Genomic DNA, 23,614 nt, shown 5'->3' on the forward strand with positions numbered 1-23,614 from the left:
ATGAGGCTGTTTTAGTTATAGAGGGATTATAGTCTTGCTGTGAAAGAGTGTTAGTCGTTCAGTCATGTCCAACTCTGAGACCCCATGGTCTGTAGCCCACCAGGCTCCTCTGTCCATGGAATTCTTCAGGCAAGGATACCGGAGTAGGTTGCCATTTCCTTTTCCAGGGGAGCTACCCGACCCAGGGATCGAACCTGGATCTCCTGCATTGCAAGCAGATTCTTTACCATCTGAGCCACTAAGGAAGCCAGATCTTGCTGACTGTATCAGTGAAGGTGAAGGTGAAGTCGCTCAGTCGTGTCCGACTCTTTGCGACCCCGTGGACTGTAGCCTTCCGGGTTTCTCCGTCCATTGGATTCTCCAGGCAAGAATACTGGAGTGGGTTACCATTTCCTTCTCCAGGGGATCTTCCTGACCCAGGGATCGAACCCGGGTCTCCTGCATTGGAGGCAGACGCTTTAACCTCTGAGCCATCAGGGACACACTCAAAAAATAAATGGCTCTATGCTCATGGCTGTGAGAAAGGTGAGGCCCTCCTCCCTCTAGTCTCCTGCCTGCAGCCTCAACTATTCTTCTGGTGGCAGAGTGCCTTCTCTAAAACAAATTGGGTATCACTTTTCTGCTTGGAAACCTATTACCCTACACTCAAGCCACTTCCCAGACCTGTGGTGTACTGTTTATATTGCTGAGCTTTTGCATCTGAAATCTTCTGTATCAGACAAAATTCCATTTATCTGAAGCCCTGGGCCACGTATGTACTCCTTTTATGAGGGCATTACTCCTGATTTCCAAGACTGACTTGGTTCCTCCTCTGGGCCCGCGCTACACTTTTCACTCACACTGGATTGCATGGATTTGTTTACATATCTGCCCCGCTCTGTAGACTGTGAATTCCTGGAGGCCAGAACCATATCTTATTCATCTTTTGCTCTTTACCATCCTCTCTAGGATCTGGCATTTAGGAGGCTCTCAATAAATACTTAATGACATTGAGTCAAGGGAATGCTGAGGATCTTCTATTTATTGCGGATATCTTTTATATATTGCCAGAAATATGTGAAGCTGCAATTATTAGTGCAGCTCCTTTAGCAAATATTGATTGTGTCTGCTACATTTTGGGAAGCTGGGGATTATTAACTGTTGAAAACATAGATATCTTGCCAGCCTAGATTTTAATTGAATAATACTGTTTCAAAAACTGGTCAGTTTTGTAGAATCTAGGGGTAGGGTATTGTCATGTCAGCTTCTCTGTGTGAAAATTCTCATCATGATACAGTGGAAAAAAAAGTTCAATTAGGTGAACTGGAAGGGATATATATATCTTATATATATATACTCATTCACATGACAGTGACTGAAGCATAGTGTTTCAGACGGATGCAGAATACCGTCTGTTCAAGACCGCCAGAGGAACCCACGTGGTCATTCCTCTGAATAACACTCTGCTCATACAGTACGTTAGCTAGCCAGAACGAGCTTTGGGCCTCTCAGTACTTCTCAGTACATTTCCTCTCCTGTTCACCGGTTACCCTATTAGCCTCCCTAGTTAGCCAGATGTCAGCATCGGCATACAAAAAGAGCATTTAAAATTTCTGATTGTGGTGAGCAGCAGTAATAGAAATCTCTCAAATAAGAACTGCGTGCAACTTCCTTTCAGTTGTCTGTATGGATGGACACTATACTTTATGTGATTGAATGATCTGGAAATGTGATGACAGCCTGTATTACTCTCAGAGAAAAAAAAATTAGAGTTCTCATGATTTTGGCTCAATTCCACTCCTGCTTCCTGACTGATGCTATAATTCTCATTTTAGGCCATATTTCTCTATAGTATTTACTTGGGCTTTTATTGGCAGGCTTACATTTTTTTTTTTTTTTTATGTTTTACTTCAGAAGATCATGCTGAATTCTTCCTCTGGTTTCAACAATCATAGCAGCCACACTGGGGTTGGATTGTTAGGCTTCTAAAAACTTAATTCAACTTGACAGCTCTTAAACACAGTATTGCTTAACTGAGAATGTCCTCTGATAAAGGTTTGGAACTTGTTTCAGTCAGTTAGATTTAAATCTCACTATTGCAGGAGATTGTATGTGAGTTTTACTTCATTCTTAATTCTTCAGCAAACAAGCATTTCTTTAACTTTTTAAAGTATACAGAAAATAATTTGACATGTTCAAGTACTCAACATCTTTAACAGATTTTACTTTTTTGCTATATCTGATTTAAATCTTTTTGTTTTTATTGTGGGAGAAATAAAATATTTCAGATTCAGGGAAAAGTGCCCCCTCCCAATTCCTTTCCCCCCTTTCTTCTTTCCCCCAGAAGTGACGACTATCTGGAAGTTGATGTGTATCATGCCCAGTCACGCTTTTATATTTTCTACTACGTATGTATATATCGATCAACAACTGTTTTCTGTTTTTAGATTTTATATGAATGATAACATCCTCTGTGAATTATTCTGCAATTTATTTTCACTCAATGCTATATTTTGAGATTTATGGTTATAATTGAAATCTAACTCATTAATATTACCTGTTGTACAGAATTCCATTTATATTATATATGTAATTAATTTCTAGTCTGTTTCTCTTCTGAACTGTGGTGTTGGAGAAGACTCTTGAGAGTCCCTTGGACTGCAAGGCGATCCAACCAGGCAGTCCTAAAGGAAATCAGTCCTGAATATTCATTGGAAGGACTGATGCTGAAGCTGAGACTCCAATACTTTGGCCCCCTGATGTGAAGAACCGACTCATTGGAAAAGACACTGATGCTGGGAAAGACGGAAGGCAGGAGGAGAAGGGGATGACAGAGGATGAGATGGTTGGATGGCATCACCAACGCGATGGACATGAGTTTGAGTAAGCTCCCGGAGTTCGTGATGGACAGGGAAGCCTGGTGTGCTGCAGTCCATGGGGTCGCAAAGAGTCAGACACGACTGAGCGACTGAACTGAACTGAGTCTGTTTCTCTACTGATGAACAAAATGTTTAAAATTTTTTGCAATTAAAACAATGTTGCACTGAATATCCTTTTGTTTTCTTGTGTATGTGAGTGGTTCTCTTAGAATTGCTGGGTGACAGATATAAGAAATTTAACTTAACAGGATTATCAAGTTACTTTCTTAATGGTTACACAAATTTACATGAGTATTATTTTATTGTCATAAAAATGTTTTGTGTATGTATGTGTGTGTAAATAAATTCAAATAAAGCCTATGAAGAACTTGGTACTTTATAATAATCCAGACAAAATGGAAATGGAAGGTTATGATCTATGCCTGTGACCTTTAAGAATAAAAGTTTAATTGAAGTGAGGTCTAAGACAAGCTCAAAATATTTGGTTCAAAAAGTCAAACAGCACTGGGACTGACAGAGCCATAAGTAAGTCGAGTAGGTAGGAATGGTTAATGATTAAAGATGGGGGTAGGCACAAACACCTCAGAGACTCAAAAAGAGTCCCCTAGACCTCATACTCGGAGAAGGCAATGGCAACCCACTCAGTATTCTTGCCTGGAGAATCCCAGGGACAGAGAAGCCTGGTGGGCTGCTGTCTATGGGGTTGCACAGAGTTGGGCATGACTGATGTGACTTAGCAGCAGCAGCAGCAGCCCTCATACTAGTCTCCAGAGCTTCCACTTACTAGTAATCAAATCCATTCTTCATGCAAGTTTTGATTGACAAGTCTTTGACTTTAAAAAAAATAATAGTTCTTTGGGAGAAATACGAGTAAAGAAGAGCACAAACTGTTAAGGTGATAATGTTTTTAACAAACAAAACAAACAATCCAGTTTTCATCAGTGGCAGTAAGTAACCTTTCTTTTATCATATATTCTGTTAAAACATACTGTGTTGAACAAATAATACACATAGTAAAAACTTCAGTGTTGGAGATCAAAATGATGCTGAGGTTAAGAGTGTTTATTTTTAGAACATTGTCTCCTTTATATACCATGAAAATTACTGTATCTATAATGGTCAGCAAATTACAGAAGCTCGTTACCACATGTTCTAAAGCAATGGTTGGAGTATTTTTTCCTAATACAGCTGAGGGATACGACACATCTCCATCATTAACTGTGGCTTACTATGGCAGTACTGTGAAGAAGGGAAGAATTTTTTAAATGACCCTCAATTTCAGGTGATTTTGATATGCCGTTCCACTTTAACCGTCATTGAGAACAGATGTGATAAAATAGAGACTCTCAATTTTGGCTGCCTACTGATATCACTCGGGGAGCTCTAAAGAAAATTCTGGTCTAACTGATCTGAGTGGAGCCTGGGCCTTGGCATTTAAAGGTGCTCCCTAGGTGGTTCTAACTTGTAGCCATGGTGAGAATTACCTCCTTTCCCTAAAGAGGTGGTTGTCAAATTTTAGCATATCCCAGGACAACATGAAAGAGTTGATGAGGCACAGATTGCTGGGCTCCAGACTCAGAGTTTCTGATTCATTAGGTCTAGCGTGGGGTCCAAGAATTTGCATCACTCACAAATTCTCAGGTCATGCTGATGCTGCTAGTCTGAGGACCACACTTGGGAAATCCATGGCTCTAAACCAGAAAAGACTCACCCTCTATTGACCCTCTCTAAGACATTTATAGAAAAGCTTCTACAATTCATATTAAACTATTCGTTAGTTATTAGTTAACATTTTAGTACAGAATTAGCTAACAAATTATTCCCTTTTTAGAAGTAGTCTATGCGTGTGTGCATGCTCAGTTGCTTCAGCTGTGTCTGACTCTTTGTGACCCTATGGACTGTAGCCCGCCAGGCTTCTCTGTCCATGGGATTCTCCAGGCAAGAATACTGGAGTCAGTTGCTGTGCCCTTCTCCAGGGGATCTTCCCAACCCAGGGATCTTACCTACATCTCCTGAATTGCATGTGGATTCTTTACCGCTGAGCCACTGGGGAAGCCTAGAAGCAGTCTATACTCATCACTAAAAATAATTCAACAATATAAATCCTAGAAAGTAAAATATCAAAGTTGTTTCCTCCCATTCCCTAACTTAGGAGTTGGCAGATGCTTCCTTCCTGTAAAGGCCAGATAGCAAATATTTTTTGCACGGCAGGCTATAATGGTCTCTGTTGGCAATACTCAACTCTGCTCTTGTGCATGAAGAGGCCACAGACAACCTGTAAATGACAGGTGTGGTGTGTTCCAATAAGACTTTATTTACAAAAATAAGTAGAGGGCTGGATTTGACACATGGGTTATAGTTTGCTGACTCTTGCCCAGACCCATGTCCCAGAGATACTGCAGTACAATGTTTTTATTATATACTTTCAAACATTTTCTTTGATTGTTTGTGCTCATGTCCGACTCTTTGCGACCCCATGGACTGTAGCCCGCCAGGCTCCTCTGTCCATGGGATTTCTCAGGCAACAATACTGAAGCAGACTGCCATTTTCTCCAGCAGGGCAGATCTTCCTAAACCATGGATTGAACCCATGTCTCCTGCTTCTCCTGCACTGGCAGGTAGATTCTTTACCACTGAACCACCTGAGGTGCCTTTCCTTTGCTTACGTGAACCCCAATGTTAGATCTGCATGCTCATATAAAAATACATAAGCATTATGTACAAATATATCTTTTTGCTTGCTTTTAAAATGGAATCATCAGTGATATAATTTCTTACTCATTAGTTTGACAAAAAGCGTGGTGTCAGAAAACAGTAATTTTCACACATTATGTATAAAAGCTTTTCAGCTAGAAATGTTTATATTGGCAAAAATTGATAGAAACCAAAGGGTCCATGAAAAGGCACTTATTTAAACAAATAAAGTTTAGCTATACAATGTAATATTATGCACATGTGTAAAGGAGTATACTGCTATATACTATATACAGTATATACTATACATACAGTATATATACTAGTATATACAGTATATACTATATATACTGCTATATGTAGCAGTATACAGTTCATAGTATATCAGCAAGAGATAATTAAGTTGCAAAATATTAAAAATAATTTTAAAAGCAACTAATATCAGGAGAGTAATACAATATTTTTGGTTATGTAGCTTAAGCTTCTATATGTAAAACAGTGGGAGGGGTGTACTTTACCCACTGATAGGATATCGTGTTTGACTCTGAAGGGACTTAATCACTTTTAATACAGGAATGCCAACAGTAGTGAATCGTTTTATGCATTCTGTCTTTTGCAAAAGCTTTACAACATTTTCGCTGGACATCACTACCGTGATTGCCTGGGAATGCCCGCTCACTTTGTTCAAGAGAACCTGGCTTCCAGGTGGAAATGCATTTTAATCCAATTGACTATGGCAGCTTTTACAAAACTGCTGTTAGTTAGAAATGGCGAAAGATGTAAACATGCATTGCACAAAAAAGAGTGTTACTGTTTTAGCCTGTGATTTCTCATTCTCACCTGTGGGTACACTTTAAGAAATCTGTGAGCTGAAGGCAATGCATTTAGTTGTGAAATCTGAATGATGCACTGCTTAAATGGTAAAAATTAGAAATAATGTGAAAGAAGGATTATAATTCTCTTTTCCTTACTGCCATGGCAGATGCAAATTTTCAGTTTTGATATCTATTTTGAGGACCTAAAACAAGGCTTTTAATCAATGTATTATATATTAAATTGATACTGTTAACTTCTGATTATTCAAATTAATAAAATATTCATAGAGAAATGTCCAAAGTTTTACATTTCTCAGACACCCTCCCCACCCCCACCCCCATTAATTATCATGCCTAGAAGCTTTTTAGTAAAAGCAGCAGTCATCAGGCTGACGGAATCTGACAGGCCAGCAAGGCCCAATTACACTGGTGCTCTGTGGCACTTTGATGTCCTGGAAACAGAGAGAGATAGGGGCAAATTGGGTAGCACATTATGTTAATGACTTGATTTAATCCAGCCACTAAACTTTATGTAGCCTGTTAAAAAAGATGCTAACACTAATTATGCCACTTTGGAGAGGAAAGGAGGGGACAAGCATTTCGTTCTGACAAAGTGAAGCTCATAAATGTTGTAAATGAAATGAAACAAAATGAAGTAATCTATGATTAATTATACATCACAGACATGAAGAAAAGAGGAAGAACCGAGTAATATGTCTAAGTCCTGGGAAATCTGTTAGATTCCTTTTAAGGATCGACATTTCTAAAAAGTAACTATGAGCTGTCAGATTCTGTAACATGAAAAAAAGAAACTGAATGATCTTAAATTGCTTACATAGTACAGGCGATGACTGAAATTCAGAGTGTAATTGGCATAAATGATTTTTATCTAGGACACTATTTTTAGTCTCAGTTTGGTGACATTATAGCTATAGGTAAAGGCAATTTAAAACATTTCTACACAGTGGAGATAACCACAGAGTAGGGTTAATTACCTTTTAACTAATCTCTATGCCTCTATTCTTTATCCTATTGATAACAAGATCTTTTAAAATGTGATGTAAGAGTGTAAGCTCCCCCAAAGCAAGAGACTTATTTCTCTTACCGCTAAGTTCCCAGTCCCCAGAACAAGGCTGGGGACACAGTAAATGCTTACTGACTCCACCTGTTTAATGAATGAGTGATCATCCTCCCCCCTTAAAAATCTTCACTGGCTGCTCACAGAACTTTAGGATAGACTGCAGCTTCCTCAACTGATACACAGAGGCCTCAATGCTCTGGACAGGCCTATCATTTCAGAATCTTCTCCTGGGGCTCCCTTCATATGCCCTAGGCTTGGCCCATCCTAAAACCATTCTGACTCTGAGAATAAGCCATGTTCTCTGCACTCTCTCAAAGTCTCATGCTTTTTATTCCTTTGGGCTATAATGACTCTCCTTTGCTTTCACTAACTCTTAATCACCTTCCACAGCTGGCTCAGGCTTCACTGACTCTAGGAAGCTCTCCCTGACGACGGTCCCTCATGCTGAGTTAGGCACCTCTCTTGAATGTTCTCAGAGCAGTTGCGCATCCCAGTCTCCCAGCACTGACCTCTGCGCTCTAATTGTATTTCCCCTACACTGTAAATTTTTGGAAGCCATGGATTGCTTCTTGTATGACACACAGTAGATGCTAATGAACGAAGAACAGTTGTGAGAACTAAAGAAGATATTACATATTAGCCATTCAGTAATACCTTCCCTTCCAAAGAAAGCTATTATAATAGTGCCCTGAGATTTCTACCTGAAGCAGTTCTTAAAGAGGAGATGAAAGAAGAAATTAAGGAGCCACAAAAGTTTTTACGCTTAAAAAGTGAATATCAGCAGTGGGACAAAATGACATTCTGTGTCTCCTGGTTTCATGCACTGAAAAGGACACAGCACTGCTTCTGTAGGGTTCCTACCCAAACAAATGAGCTGAATCCAATACGGGGAGAAATCTCACAAATTTAAATTGAAGGACATTTTACAACATAAATGGCCTGCATTCTTAGAAAAAGTCAGTGTTATGAAAGACTAACTCAATGGAATGCTGAGGAACCATTATGGATTGAAGGAGGCCAAAGGGGCATGACAACTAAATGCAATGTGTGATCTAGATTTGATCCTGGACCAGGTCAATAACTTGCTATAAGTGATAATACAGGGACAACCCGCAAAATCTTACTAAGAATGGTAGATTAGATAATAGTATTGTATTATTATTCTAAAGTATTTCGGGATAAAGGGGTATGATTTCTTAATTATGTATGTAAGAATGTGTGTATATAATGCATACATACATATAAATGTATATAGGAGAGAGAATAGAAATGATTAAAAAGAGTGTAGCAAACATTAACAACGGATGAATCTGAGTGAAATGTATTCAGGAGTTCTTTGTACCACTTTTGCAATCTTTATAAAGAAAAAAGTTCCATGACTGGTATTAAATGATTGCGAAAGGAGCACACAGAAAAACTGGTACAATCATTAGAAAATACTGTATTTCACCATTATGATGATCTCCTGAGTTTTGTTCCTGTGTTCACAGATTATACTATTTTACTGTATTTGTTATATAATTTAATAAAACTAAATTTCACCTATTAACATAAGGTACTTGTCAGTACCTTCTACTAAACATAGAATTTGAAAAACCACATGGGAACTTGATTAATGACTACCAAGGCATAAAGCATTGCTTAGAATAGCTGGTTGCTTGAAACAATAATTCACACTTCTGAGATGGCATCAAAAATCATTATAGGAAGTCGCATTTGAGTAGTGAGGGCTGTATTAGGCTGTAGCAAAGTAACAAAAATTACTTTTCTGGAAGTAATAAGGAAAAAATGCAATTTACTCCAAAGGAAAAATATATGTATACATTAGACTTAGTTGACTATTTTAGAAGAATAGCTCTTTCATTAAACTTCTTTGTTACATTAAATTCTCTATTCTTAGTTAAGAGCACTGTACAATTGCACTGAGATGCTAGCAATGCTGTCAGTATACACATGATTCCGTTGAAAAATCTGATAAAGGATTTCTCAACCTCAGCACTACTGGCATTTTGGGCCAGACAGGTCTTTGCTGTGGGGCCTGTGCTCTGTAGCATGCTAGGCAGCAACCCTGACTTCTATCCACTAGATGCCAGTAGTAGTCCCTCCCAGGGAGACAACCAAAAATACCTCCAGACGGTGCCAAAACGAATCCCTTGCGAGGCAAAACTGCCCCGGGTTGAAAATCTCTGGTCTGAGATGATAAAATTTTAGATAACATTTCCCCATTCTTTGAAACTGACTTTTAGATGATGAATACAATGTTTAGAAAATAAAGTTAACTGTTGCAATGTCTCCCTAGTATCTCCTGGATAAAATCTAAAATATATTTAGTCTTCTCCATCATATCTGAAACCTTCTATCCTGTTCTGCAGAAAGGCTGCTCTAGTTAGTGTATTCTTATTTCTGAAACATACTGTGCATCCCCTGCCAGCACCAGCATGCACATGACTTTGTGCTTGCTGCCATGTATCCCCATATTTGAGATGTTACAGTTAAAGTGGACACTCCTTTTCCCTATGTGACTGGCTACAGTTGAATGGGTCAAAGGACCACAACTGATAAACATGGATCCAATCCAGAGGCTAGACGTAGCTGATCAGATCTTTCTCTCTGGGCTTGGGCATTTTGTGGGGCTATCTTTGGGCAAGTGAAGCAGAAAAAAATCAGCTTAAAATGAGAAAAAGCAGACATGAAACTCACAAGAAAGAGGGTGGGTGAGTAGATTATGGGCATCTCCTTAATGAAGTCTATTGAAAAATCACTCCAAATTTCTCTTTCCTCTGAACTTCCTTAATTAGTGGCATGACTGTCAGCAAGTCACCTTACTTCAAGGTCTCAGTTTACTTATTTGGAAAATGAGGAAGATGGGCCCTGAACAGCTTTATTCTTTAGCTCAAATATCTACTAATCATTGGTGGTATTGTCTCCTGATTGTTTTAGATTGTAATTTAACTGATGATTTAATACTTGACTTTTCATGAACACATCTTCCCAATTAGTATAATATTTCCTGAGGGCAGGGCCAGAATGCTCTATTTACTCCCTTAGGGAGATGTGATTACCAATTGCAGATGGTGAATCCCTGGGAATCACTGAGTTATAATAAGAGAGATGAGTGCTGTTTGTAAATCTGCTAGAGAAGTAAATCCTTTGGTACTAGTCCCTTAGGCCCTAGGACTGATTCAGTATCTCATACTTTTATGTTCAAAGGCTAAACCATGTAAAGTATCCAAAAATCATGATGAAAGTAAGCAGAGTCTTGCAGAACTACTGAGAAAGAAATGTGAAGAATGTGAGAAAGAAATATCTGAGTCAAACTTGCAGGCTTACTACTCTTAAATGGAGTGTTCTTAGTAAAATGATGTGATGGTTAACTTTATGTGTCAAGTTGACTGGGCCATGAGATATACAAATGTTTGGTCAAACATTATTCTGGGTAAGTCTATTACGGTGTCTCTGGATAAGATTTAACATTTGAGCTGGCAGACTGAGTCAAGCAGATTATACTCCTTAACGTGGGTGCATGAGTGTGTGCTCAGTCGTGTCCAACTCTGAGAGCCCATGGACCCCTGCCAGGCTCCTCTGTCCATGGAATTTTCCAGGCAAGAATACTGGAACAGGTTGCCATTTCCTACTCCAGAGGATCTTCTGATCTAGGAATGGAACCCATGTCTCCTGCACTGGCAGGCATATTCTTAATCACTGCGCCACCTGGAAAACCCTAATGTGGGTGAAAGTGAAAGTGTTACTGTCTCAGTCATGTTTGACTCCTGGTGGCCCCATGGACTGTAGCCTGCCAGGCTCCTCTGTCCATGAAATTCTCCAGACAAGAATACTGGAGAATTCCATATATCAGTATGCTATACATTAAATGATATTATGATAATTAACAATCATATAACAATGATAATAAAACTTTGGACAGATGAAGTATTTATCAATCATCTGTTTGTATTTCTCAATCACAGAAACAATGGGTTTCTCTATTTTATGGAGGCACCTGTGACATCTGAAATGTTCTGTTCTATGAGTTTGTTCAGCAGAGAGATTAAGCTAAAAATATGAGATTTTAAGAGTTGAAATAAGTATTGCAATTCTTAAAACAATAAAGTAGAAATTCTATTTTTTCTTTTATTTTTTTAAAGGGGAAATTCTAAAAAAATTAAAGGAATACAATTAATCATTTCAGGAAAATTAACTTGGATGAATAAAAAAGCTACCACTTTCCTTATGTTTACTTTATAAAACCTTTTTTCTCCCCGACAATGAAAAATGCTCTGGTAAGTGGGATACTTCCTATGTAAATTAAAGTATAGCTTCTTTTCAAAACTTCAATTTACATATATACTACTTTTCAGCAATGTGCTACAAAACAAGCAAAGTATATGTATATGAAATGCATTACCTTCTAAGAAAGTTTAATTTTTGGGTAGAATGAAGTAACTTTAACAGTTTATCAATGACATATTTAGATATGAACAGTCTATGAATTTACATATGTAACTTACTACAGTTTTAAAGGCAATCTCACATTTTGGAAATTCTTTAAAGTTCAGATTTGATTTACTATATCTTTGTATAATGGTTCTGCAAAGGAGTCAGAGAAGTCAACTGATTTGAACAAGTAACTACTGTAGCTACAGATGTTAGGTACTCTAAAACACGTAAGCAAAGCTAACACTTAAATGTTATGGCCCATTACATAATGAAAGCATAAATAAAATTTTCTTATACTAGATCATTATTTGGAAAAGATTATGATAATACATAAATTTTTTCCAGAAATATTCTTCCTTAAGATTTTCATATATGAAGACTGATAAACTATGAATGAAAAGCAGCTTTATTTCAGAACATTTTTGGTTGATATCAGGTTACTGACCTGTTTGATATTCTTGGAGACAGGACCTGGAATAATACACTCATCACTGTCAGAAGCTGATCTGTCTCCTTCATCTGTTAAGAAACAAAATTTTATTGGTTTAAATCTGTTAAACCAATTACATTTGTACCCTGTGAAATGGAGAGAAATAAGCATATATTACAAGGATAACCATAAAAGAAAAATATGATAATCATGTCTGAATTTTTTTAGCACTAAAGATAATTAGATTTACATTACATTTTAGTACTGATTCATTGGAAAAGATCCTGATGCTGGGAAAGACTGAAGGCACGAGGAGAAAGGAACAACAGAGGATGAGAGGGTTGGATGGCATCATCAACTTGATGGACATGAGTTTGAGCAAGCTCCAGGAGATGGTGAAGGACAGGGAAGCCTGGTGTGCTGCAGTCCATGGGGATAGAAAGAGTAGGACAAGACTGAGCGACTGAACTGAACTACATTTTAGAAAAGAGAAAAGGAAATAAAAATATTGCTTGTTCAAGTATAAAATTAAAGTAAAAATTTTTTAAAGAACATGATAATCAGATTTTCCAACAGCCTAACCTAAACTACTGTGTAAAAAATAAAGTTATTCCTACTATTTAAAAATATTTTTAGAAGTTTTACAGTAATATTGCAGTAAAGTTGACATACAATAAACCATACAAATTTGTGTGCAAAATTTGTATTTACATCTTGGAAACATGTATTTTGCTGCTGCTGCTGCTGCTGCTGCTAAGTCACTTCAGTCGTGTCTGACTCTGTGCGACCCCATAGACGGCAGCCCACCAGGCTCCCCCGTCCCTGGGATTCTCCAGGCAAGAACACTGGAGTGGGTTGCCATTTCCTCCTCCAATGCATGAAAGTGAAAAGTGAAATTGAAGTCGCTCAGTCGTGCCCGAATCTTAGCGACCCCATGGACTGCAGCCTACCAGGCTCCTCCGTCCATGGGATTTTCCAGGCAAGAGTACTGGAGTGGGTGTATTGACAAATATATAATTCTGTGAAACCATCACCATAATTAAGAGAGTGAACATGTCTATCACCCCCAATATTTCCTCATGCCCCCTGTAAAGTTTTTCCTCTTGCATCTTTCTATTTCCATTCGTCCTTCCCTAGGCAACCACTTAAATGCTTTCTGTCACAGTAGATCAGTTTGCCTTTTCTAGATGTTTATATCAGTGAAATCATGTTGTAAGCCTTTCTTTCTTCATTAAAAAAAAATCAAGTCCTCTAGAATAACCTCTAGAATAACTAGATGATAGTACTGAACCCAAAGAGAATATAAAGTCATTTAAAATATATATTTGGAACATGGTCAGCAACAATACTTGCATTCCATTGTGGTGCTCTGAGTTTGAATAAGAAGATATGCAACAATTCCACCTGACCACACCTGACGAGACTGAACTACATCCCATCATTTCTGTCAAGAAACAGCTATCACAAAGTAGACTCATGATTAAATGAAGATGTTCTATGAGGCGTGAACAGATTAAACAAAGCAGAGTCAGGGAAATAATGGTAATTTTAAAAAAGGAAGTCACCTTCGGGTTCCAGTTCTTCAGTTATTTCTGTTTCATCTTCGGAAGACGTCAAACTTCGTTCTGCAAGCTGACCCTCAGACAGTAAAGACACATCGTCGTCCTTTCCTTGCTGCGTTTTCTCAGTATTCTCTTTTACCTTATCTACACTGCTTTCCTGAGGAACCTGAAGAAGCAAAAGCACAGTGATATATTATTGCTTATATCACATTTATAGCATTCTTGCTGAAGCCCTTGAATGATAATAAAGCAAGTAAATATACTGGCATGCACTTTATATTTGATTCATGAGAAAATAATCACTTAAGCTGCACAAATGAAAATATGCAGATAACTTAAAATCTGATTACAAATCATATATCAAAAAGCATTAATCTCAAAATGAATTTTATATTATACTTTAATTTGTATGTGTATTTACTACCTACTAATGTCTGCATAATTATAACTATTCCACTGGTAATATGTTAGACCTTTCTATTCCAGGGAAGTCATATAGAATAGGATCAGTGATATGATTTCTTAAAAAAAATTTTTTTTTCATCTTTGCACTGGGTCTGCATCGTGGCACATGGGGCTCTCGGTTGCTGCACGTGGGCCTCTCTAGTTGTGGCGAGCGGAGGCTACTTTCTAGTTGTGGTGTGCAGGCTTCTGGCTGCGGTGGCTTCTCTTGTTGCAGACCACAGGCTCTACAGTGTGCAGGCTTCACAAGTTGCGGCTCACGATCTCAGCTGCCCTGTGGCATGTGGGATCTTAGTTCCTGGACTAGGGATTGAACCTGTATCCCCTGTGCTGGCAGGGGGATTCTTAACCTCTGGACCACAAGGGAAGTCCCAATGATCATGACAAAGTATTTAAAAAAAAGAAACCTTTCAAGATAATTTTAATGTAAACACATACCTTGGGAATATGTGAAACAGTTGGCATATCAATTTCTCTTTCTGGTATATGTTCCACTTCTGGCGAAATTTCCTTTCTATCTTCAGGAAGAGTAGAGGTCTCCTTCTATTAATGTGAAAATGTGCATATATGTTATTTTCTATTTTTTACTAAATCCTAAATCATCCCAAGACTTTTTCACACACACATACGTACACACTTAGCATTTACTCTCATAACAACTTTCATACGTAACATATAGCGGTATTAATTGTATTTATCATGTTGGACATTACATCCCTAATACTTATTTTCTTTACAACTGCAAGTTTGTACTTTTGAGCACATTCATCCAATTTGCCTTCCCCACTCCCTGCTTCTGGTAACCAGAAATCTGATCTCTTTTTCTATGAACTTTTTAAAGTTTATTTTTAATTGGAGGATAATTGCTTTATAATATTGGTTTCTGCCATACAACAGTGTGAATCAGCCACAAGCACACGTGTCCCCTCCGTCCTGAACCTCCCCCAACCCCTGCCCCATCGTCATCCTCACGGTTTTCACAGAGCACCAGGTGAGCACCCAGTGCCCATACAGCAGATTCCCACTGGCTATCTATTTAACACATGGTAGTGCATGTATGTGGTTTTGAAGTATAACTGACCTATAACACTGTAGTAGTTTTCTGTTAAAATACACAGTGATCTGATGTTTCTATACATTTCAAAATGATCACTACAACAAGCACAGTGATTAGGCTGTGTCAGCCTACAAAGATACTACACAGTCACTGTGTTCCCCATACTGTACATTTCATATCTGTGACCCATCCATTTTACACTTGGGAGTTTGTATCTCCTAATCTCTTGTCTATTTTTTTCTTTCCCTCAGCCCCTCTAGCAACCACATTTGTTCTTTGTTTCTGTGACGATCTATGACTATGCTTTTGTGTTGTTATGTTTGTCCATTTGTTTTATTTTTTTTTTTGGATAAGGTCTCTTTCACCTAGATGCAGACTGAGAAGAGAAAGGGTCTAGTCTGAAGCTTGACTGCTGAGGAACTTCAGCATTCAGAGATATGCTCCAGGTGAATGAGAAAAGTTAAGCTGGAGGGAAACTAGGAAGGCATGGTATCCCAGAGGCCAAGAGGGAAAGTATTCCACTCTGTCAAAAGTTACTGGGAGATTAAGAAAGGGACGGGGAATTGATCCTGGATGTAGCAAAGTGACAGTCACTGTGACCTTAGCAAAAGTGGTTTTAATGAGGAAAAGTTTTACTAGTGTGAGCAAGGAACAATTTGAGGAAAGGGAGACAGAATTAAGACAACTTTTTGAAGAGTTTTGTTCTATTTTGCTTTATGGTAAATGGGGAAAGAAGACTGGGGGTAGTATCTCGAGAGAGACATGGGGCCAATGGAAGATTCAAATCAAGAGTAAGATCGTTTAACTTTTACACACAGTGCCAATTACAAAGGTAACATTTTACAGGAAGAAGAAGTGTTTTATATCTGTTTCCCTTTAATCAGGTACGGTATACTATTCATTTGTTTCAAATATTTGTTATGCAGGGGGCGGAAAAAGCAGTGTTCCGAATGTTTACTACTTACATAATGCTGATGTGGTGTGATATCCATAAAAGATACCTTCTTATCTTTAGTTGTTAAACGTCTTGGTTTAGGTGTGGGTGCCTAAGATAAACCAATATGTCAAACTGAGTATAATCAACATACTTTTCAGATTTTTCTTCTCTTTTATGTGGCTATTTATTAAGGAATAATAATAATTATGTAGGAATAATAATAATTTTATAGGAAATTCAAAGTCACTGTTACTCACTACAATTAGAGTACTAAAAGAGGATGTTGGAGGTAGTCTTTGAACAACCTCTGACTCTTCTTTGTGTCTGAAATTTCCTAAGTCTTCAGTTGTTATACAACCACTTGGTGGAAGGTAAGCAAATTTCCATTTCAATATAACATGAATGGTTCCGGCAGGATGCTTTTCATGATCTGTTAACTCAAATATGCCTGTCAAGTTACAAAAATAATTGTAATTAATGCTAGAGGGAAGTTTTATTACCATAAGAATTAAAGAACAGCAAAAAGAAACTACCCCACAACTTTACAAATAAGTTTAGCTTTTACTTACAACTCAAATGGCTTAAGAGAATAAAATAAGACAAAAGGATCTATGACAGGTTCATTTCTCAAGCAGACTGCTTTTAAAAGTTAAGACCTCACAGATAATACCTATTCAAAGAGGAGAAAATTAGCTTATAAATATTTTAATTCATTGAAATTAAATTCAGAGATTCTTCAGAATTTTTAGCCTTCTTCTAAGATATTATCTGGGTTATAGCTCAAATAAGAACCTTCATTTTTTACTTGATATTCTTGTGTCTCTATACATTATATATATATATTATATATTATAATGTACAAAATACATTAAAACTTCAAAATTTATCTATATATAATACACAATAATGTATATATCCTAAGGAGTCCTTATATTACTACATTATTCTAATTTTAAATACATTTTACTGGGATCTGTTAAATCATTTCAAATTAACAGTAGCATAGCAAAAAAGTCTATAAAATAAACAAACCATCCAAAACATAAAGTATCACCTAGCTGAATATGTAATACTGAGTCACACATTTTAATCCTTATACTAGAGTTTGCAATATGAAAATCCCTGACTTGAAAAAAACAAACCTATATTTCAAGCATAACTTTTGTTTAGGGTATCCTTTACTTGGTTCTCAAGTGTTTGACACTTCTTCTAATGGCTGGCTAGGAAAAACTAAACAACAGCTCTAGACTTTAAGTAGAAAAAAAGGATACAGGTGGAATATAGGGAGGTGAGAAACTTCTATAATAGGCATAGGTGAGATTTACAGAATGGCTGAGTGAAGAGATCAGTAAATATTTTCCACAAAAAGCAATGATAACACCACATAAAATGGTCAAAAAAATTCATTTAAGAACTCCGGAAATTGATCAAAGGTATACAACAAATTAAGAAGCACTTGTTCAAGAAAATCTACGAAACCTCAGTAAGAACAATAGGAGTCAGAAAAGGCCCTAGTAAAGCTACTTGGCAAACAGATGGGGAAAAAATGGAAACAATAACAGACTTATCACTGCAGATGATGCCTGAAGTCACAAAATTAAAAGACTCTTGCTCCTTGGAAGAAAAGCTATGACAAACCTAGTGGTTTAGTCGCTAAGTTGTGTCCAACTCTTGCAACCCCGTGGACTGCAGCCTGCCAGGCTCCTCTGTCCGTGGATTCTCCAGGCAAGAATACTGGGGTGGGTTGCCATTTCCTTCTCCAGGGGATTTTCCCAACTAGGAATTGAACCCGGGCCTCCTGCATTGCAGGCAGATTCTTTATTGACTAAGCTATGAGAGCTACCTGACAAACCTAGACAGTATATTAAAAAGCAGAGACATCACTTTGCCAACAAAGGTCCATATAGTCAAAGCTATAGTTTTTCTAGTAGTCCTGTACGGATGTGAGAGTTGGACCATAAAGAAGGCTGAGCACAGAAGAATTGATGCTTTTGAACTGTGGTGCTGGAGAAGACTGTTGAGAGTCCCTTGGACAACTAGGAGATCAAACCAGCCAATCCTACAGGAAATCAACCCTGAATATTCACTACAAGGACTGATGTTGAAGCTGAAGCTCCAATATTTGGCCACTCAATGGACATGAGTTTGAGCAAACTCTGGGAGATGGTGAAGGACAGGGAAGCCTGGCATGCTGCAGGTCATGGGGTCACAAAGAGTTGGACATGACTTAGCAATTGAACAACAAGAAGCTACTTGTCCCTGGCTGAATGTGAGACTTACAGACTATCTAAACACTGAATGCATCACCTAAGCCATACATTGATCCATAGGCAAAGGGTGGGGGCCTGACAACTCAAGGTGTTTGAACACAACTTTCAACAACCATAGGCTGATCACTAAACTATGTTCAGGCTTAAAATGAAAACAAAAACTTAGCAGAGATATCAGTGGCTATAGCAAGGGAAACAAAACTACAGAACTAGTACAGGCCAAGTCACCAAACAAACAATAACAGCAACAGAAACCCTGTGGAGGGTTAGAATCTACAGATTCTAAAATACAGTGTCCTAAAGGCCCAAATTTAAACAACAGCAAAAAAAAAAAAAAAAAAAAAAAATTCATGAGATACACAAAGAAACAGGAAGGAGAATGTGCTACATACACAGATAGAATGTCACCTAGAGATGCTTTCTCAGGGCATCCAGATGTTAGACTTAGCAGACAAAGACCTAAGAGCAGCTATTGTAAATACGTTCAAAGAGCTAAAAAAAACCATCTTTAAAGAATTAAAGGAAAGTGTGATGACAATGAATTATAAAACAGAGAACATAATAAAGAGAGAAATTATAAAAAAGAGAACTAGAATATATTATAAAATATGGAATATAGCTAATATTTTACAACTATAAATGGAGTACAACCCTTAAAAATGACAAATCACTATGTTGTATACCTGTAACATATTATACATCAACCATATCTCAATAAAAAGAGAGAGAACTAAAAAGGAGTTCTGGAGTTAAAAAGTATAATTACTGAAATGAAAAAATTCAATAGAGGGGCTTAGTAGGAGATACGAGCTGGCAGAAGAATCAATGAACTTGAAGACTAATCAACAGTGATTATCCAAGCTGAAAAGAAAAAAAATGAAGAAAAATGAACAGAGCTTCAGAGATCTGTAGGACACCATTAAACATATGAACATATGTGTAACAGGAACCTAAGAAGTGGAAGAAAGGGCAGAAAAAAATAACTGAAGAAATAAGGGCAAAAAACTCCCCAAATTTGATACCTGACAGTACCCTATACATAAAGAAGCTCAACAAATTATAAGTAGAAAAAGCACAAAGGGATCCACAACTAAACACATCAGAGTGGAATTGTTGAACGCCCTCCCCAGCCCCCCAAAACAGAAAGAAAATCTTGAAAATTGTATCATGTATTAGGGAACCGTAACAAGATTAACAGATGATTTCTCATTAGAAACAATGAATGCCAGAATCAACTGTCCGATATACTCAAAGTGCTTAAATAAACTGAACCTGATAACTAAGAATATGATATCCAGCAAAACTATCCTTCAGAAAATAAAAGCTACATATAAAGACACTGCCAGATAACAATGCTTAAGTGAATTCACTGCCAGCAGACCTGACTCACAAGACAAATTAGAAGAATTTCTTCAGGCTAATAGGAAGTAATACCAGATGGTAACTCATATCAATATGAAGAAACAGAGGTGAATAAAGGTAATTATATAGGTAATTAGAAAAAGTATAAATATGTTTTTTCCTCATTTCTTAACTGATTTAAAAAACAATTGCATAATTATAAAATTATTATCTTGGGGATTTATAATATATAAAGATAAAAAATACATGAAATAATAACACAAAAGATGGAGAGGAAATAGAGCTATATGGAATACAAAATTGACACCAGACAGTAACTCAAACCCAAATGAAGATATAAATACGAGAGATGCTAAATACATAAGTTAATATAAAAGTCTCCTATAATTACATATATTCTCCCTTCTCTTAAAGGCCATAAAGTTATATAAAGCAATAACTAACATTGTACTGTTGGGTTTATAACACATAGAGGTATACCATGTATATATATACATATATATACACACACATATATGACAACAGTATCACAAAGGAAGGGGGAGGGAATGGAATTATATTGGGGTAGATTTTTCTAGCTTTCAGTGAAAGTTATTAGCATTAAGTTTAAGTGCATTGTGTCATGTTGAGGTGCATATTGTAATCCTTAGAATAACTATTAAAAAAATAACTACAAAAATATAATATTGTGGGTCCAAAGTTTAAGATTATCTTAGAAGGCTAGAAAGATTAGTTACAAATAGATCATATCAATAACACTGAGGAATAATTTAGGTCTTTTTTTAAATAATTTCATGGATTCAAGAAATAGGCTTACCTGAAATACATCTGTCATGTGCCAATGAAATCAGAGGCACATTGACTTTTCCTATGTAAATATTCTCCTGGGTATCACTATCATCAAATACATAAAAACTCAGAGACTCTGACTTAAGGTATCGATCCAAATCCATATTCATTGGCACTGGGAAACACATATGATCATCAAACTGTGGATCATTGCTACTGGGAATGATGGCTGTGTCATGGTCTGCAAAATCAAAAAACTTGTACACAACATATGGGTGTGGCTGAAGGTGGCTTGCTCGGGACTGCAGGTGGTTGCAACATCTTATTGTAATATGAAGTTCATTTAAGTTGCCATCTGTGGAATCAGTAGAACTGAGCTGAGCAGTTTTGGGTGCTTGATGACTTAACTGGAAAAACATACATATTTATATTACAGTAGTAATACAATGAAAAGTAAACAGCAGCTGCCAACCCCCAAACACAATAATTTTGTAAATGGACCAAAAGACTGCAGATTTTCACTTCATAGTGAATTTCTCAGTTAAAGACTCCTGACACTTACTCAAAACCAATATTCTCTAGAACCTGTGTACAGACGCTTTTAGCAGCAACTATAAAAGACTGAGCATACATGTAGAGATTGATGTTAAAACAAACAAAAATAAATAAAGCCAAGAAAGTAGTCTGATGTTTTTTAATTCTATTTAATGCTTAACAAGTAAAGTGAGCAGATAGGTTCAAAGTTAGTTAGAATTTTATTAAGAGCTAATCCTTCAACTATTCCAGTTATTCTCATCATATCTCATTCTTAAGTGAGAACTAATGAACTTGATGGTACCCACTCAGAGAGACAATTTTGTTATATTTGGGTTGGCCCTCATCCTGAACCAATGGGATTTGAGGACAGCAGATACCTGAGGCCAAGGAACAAGGGAACAGAGTGAGAGATAAACTTTGGAGGGGTAAAATCTTGAATTGGAGGGACTTTTCAGAAGAGAGATTAGCAAAGGGAGTTATCAGGCAGAGTTGGAAGCTACTCTATGGCCCTCTATGGAACTATGATTACTCAGACAATCGGTACACAAGTACTCTAGCGAACACCTGCCTTGATGAAATGCTAAGCCTTTCCTAGCCAATGTGATCTGGGGCAAAACAATGCAGTAGTGCAATGTCAGAGAACTCTCCACCTCCCATGCAGGACCCCTCTTTTACTCTATTTTTGAATCTGGATTGAACATCTGGAACTTTTGATTCTAGAGAAGCTTATAAGAGAAAGAAAACAGAACTGAAGTCATAATCTCCTTAGTGGAGACATGTGGTGGTATGGATAGGGGAAATCTGAGAAGGGAATCACAGTACTGCTTTCCCAGGGCTAGTTAGCATCCGGCTATAGAGGGCTGAGTGGAATGATTTACAAAATACCCCTTCTGCTTCTCCCCTCAACCCTACCCACAAAAGCTGAAGTTCCACCACTAAATGGCTCATTCAAATCATAAACTGAAATCTAAAACTCTTCAAATTACAAACATTAATAAATCATGTGGTTTCACTATTTCTAATTCCCTTTTTCATAATGGCATTTCCCAAGGTGTGCTCTGAAGAACATTAATCCAGAACGATGATCGCTGGGACATGGGTGCCATTCTTTAAGTTTGGGAATCAATGTTATATTAATCATGGTTCTTTTAATTGAAAGCTATAAAAACTGGTTTCACCAAGCAAATACAATGAAAAGAGACTTTAATATAAGAGCATGCATAGTCACTCAGTCATAGGTCTGATTTTTTTGCAACCCCATGGACTATAGCCCGCCAGGCTCCTCCGTCCATGGAATTTTCCTGGGAAGAATACTGGAGTGGGTTGCCATTTCCTTCTCCAGGGGATCTTCCTGACACAGGGACTGAATCCACATCTCTAACATCTGCTGCATTGGCAGGTGGCTTCTTTACCACTGCTCCACCTTGGAAGCCTTTAATGTAAGGCTATAGGGCTATTTCACACAACTGTGTAGCAGAAATGTGGTTGTGTCTTAGGAAGGGAATGGGACTGGAAAACTATAGGAATTTACTCTCCATCTCGTTCTTCATTTTTCTCTGTACGCTTGCTCATTATTCTCTTTCTAGATACATTTTCTTCCCTTTGCAGTTTAACATGATGGCAGATGGCTGCCCTATAGCTCCCAGCTTCCCACGTTTCAGCCATGGAGAGTCTTACTTTCTCTTGATCTCAGAAAGCAGAATCTGATTGGCTCAGTTGGAGGCAGGTGGCTATTACTAAATCATTAATTATAATTGGGTGGAGTGGGAGAGAGCAGGATCATCAAATGTACAGCTGGCCACCGGGGGCCCAGCCCCATGGATTGGAAGAGAGGCCAGTTCCAAGTGAAAAAAGAGAACTGTGCCTTGAACAGACATTCCAAAATATTTCTACTATATTCTATCCCTTTGTTACTTAAGTGTATACTTCATGTTTCCTCTTGAGATTTGCGTTATACTCAAATCTCAAAAGAAGCCCTAAAGTCAAGGATCTTATTTAACTTTGCTCAATTCAGTCTTTTCTGAATTTATTGGATCATGGAATTCTTCTGGAAATAAGACTGTTAAGATTTCATGAAACACAGTTTGGAAAATGCTCCTCTGAGGAATTGCTTTTAAACCTCCAATTCTCAGTAAAAGAATATTCATTTTATATTCTACTTTGCATTTCAGAAAGCTACAGGTTTCTGAAACAGCTTGGAAGAAGTTGGAAACGGTTGGAAAAAAAGAATAACTGAAACTCCAAGAACAGCTATTCATTTCCTTAACAGCAGAAATTGTAATGCAAGTTACAACTGATGTGTAATATTAGCATTGCAATTCTA

At 37.4% G+C, this 23,614-nt stretch overlaps 1 protein-coding gene and 1 non-coding gene across 5 annotated transcripts in view; both read right to left on the reverse strand.

The window, feature by feature from the left end:
- RPGRIP1L (RPGRIP1 like) overlaps positions 1-23,614 on the reverse strand; it is a 97,656-nt gene that overhangs the window by 21,313 nt on the left and 52,729 nt on the right. For all 4 annotated transcript variants that reach the window (XM_061387212.1, XM_061387213.1, XM_061387214.1 and 1 more), the window contains 6 exons: positions 20,783-21,161; positions 16,591-16,781; positions 16,362-16,442; positions 14,778-14,882; positions 13,881-14,043; positions 12,331-12,404 (listed from right to left, as the gene is read on the reverse strand). In XM_061387212.1, the coding sequence (XP_061243196.1) occupies positions 12,331-12,404; positions 13,881-14,043; positions 14,778-14,882; positions 16,362-16,442; positions 16,591-16,781; positions 20,783-21,161 (993 nt within the window). The remainder of the gene's footprint in view (positions 1-12,330; positions 12,405-13,880; positions 14,044-14,777; positions 14,883-16,361; positions 16,443-16,590; positions 16,782-20,782; positions 21,162-23,614) is intronic.
- On the reverse strand, positions 408-480 carry TRNAW-CCA (transfer RNA tryptophan (anticodon CCA)). Its single transcript has one exon. It is a non-coding gene; the product is annotated as a tRNA-Trp (tRNA).

The sequence above is a fragment of the Bos javanicus genome, chromosome 18 (genome assembly GCF_032452875.1).
Source record: "Bos javanicus breed banteng chromosome 18, ARS-OSU_banteng_1.0, whole genome shotgun sequence".
NCBI classification, from domain to species: domain Eukaryota; kingdom Metazoa; phylum Chordata; class Mammalia; order Artiodactyla; family Bovidae; genus Bos; species Bos javanicus.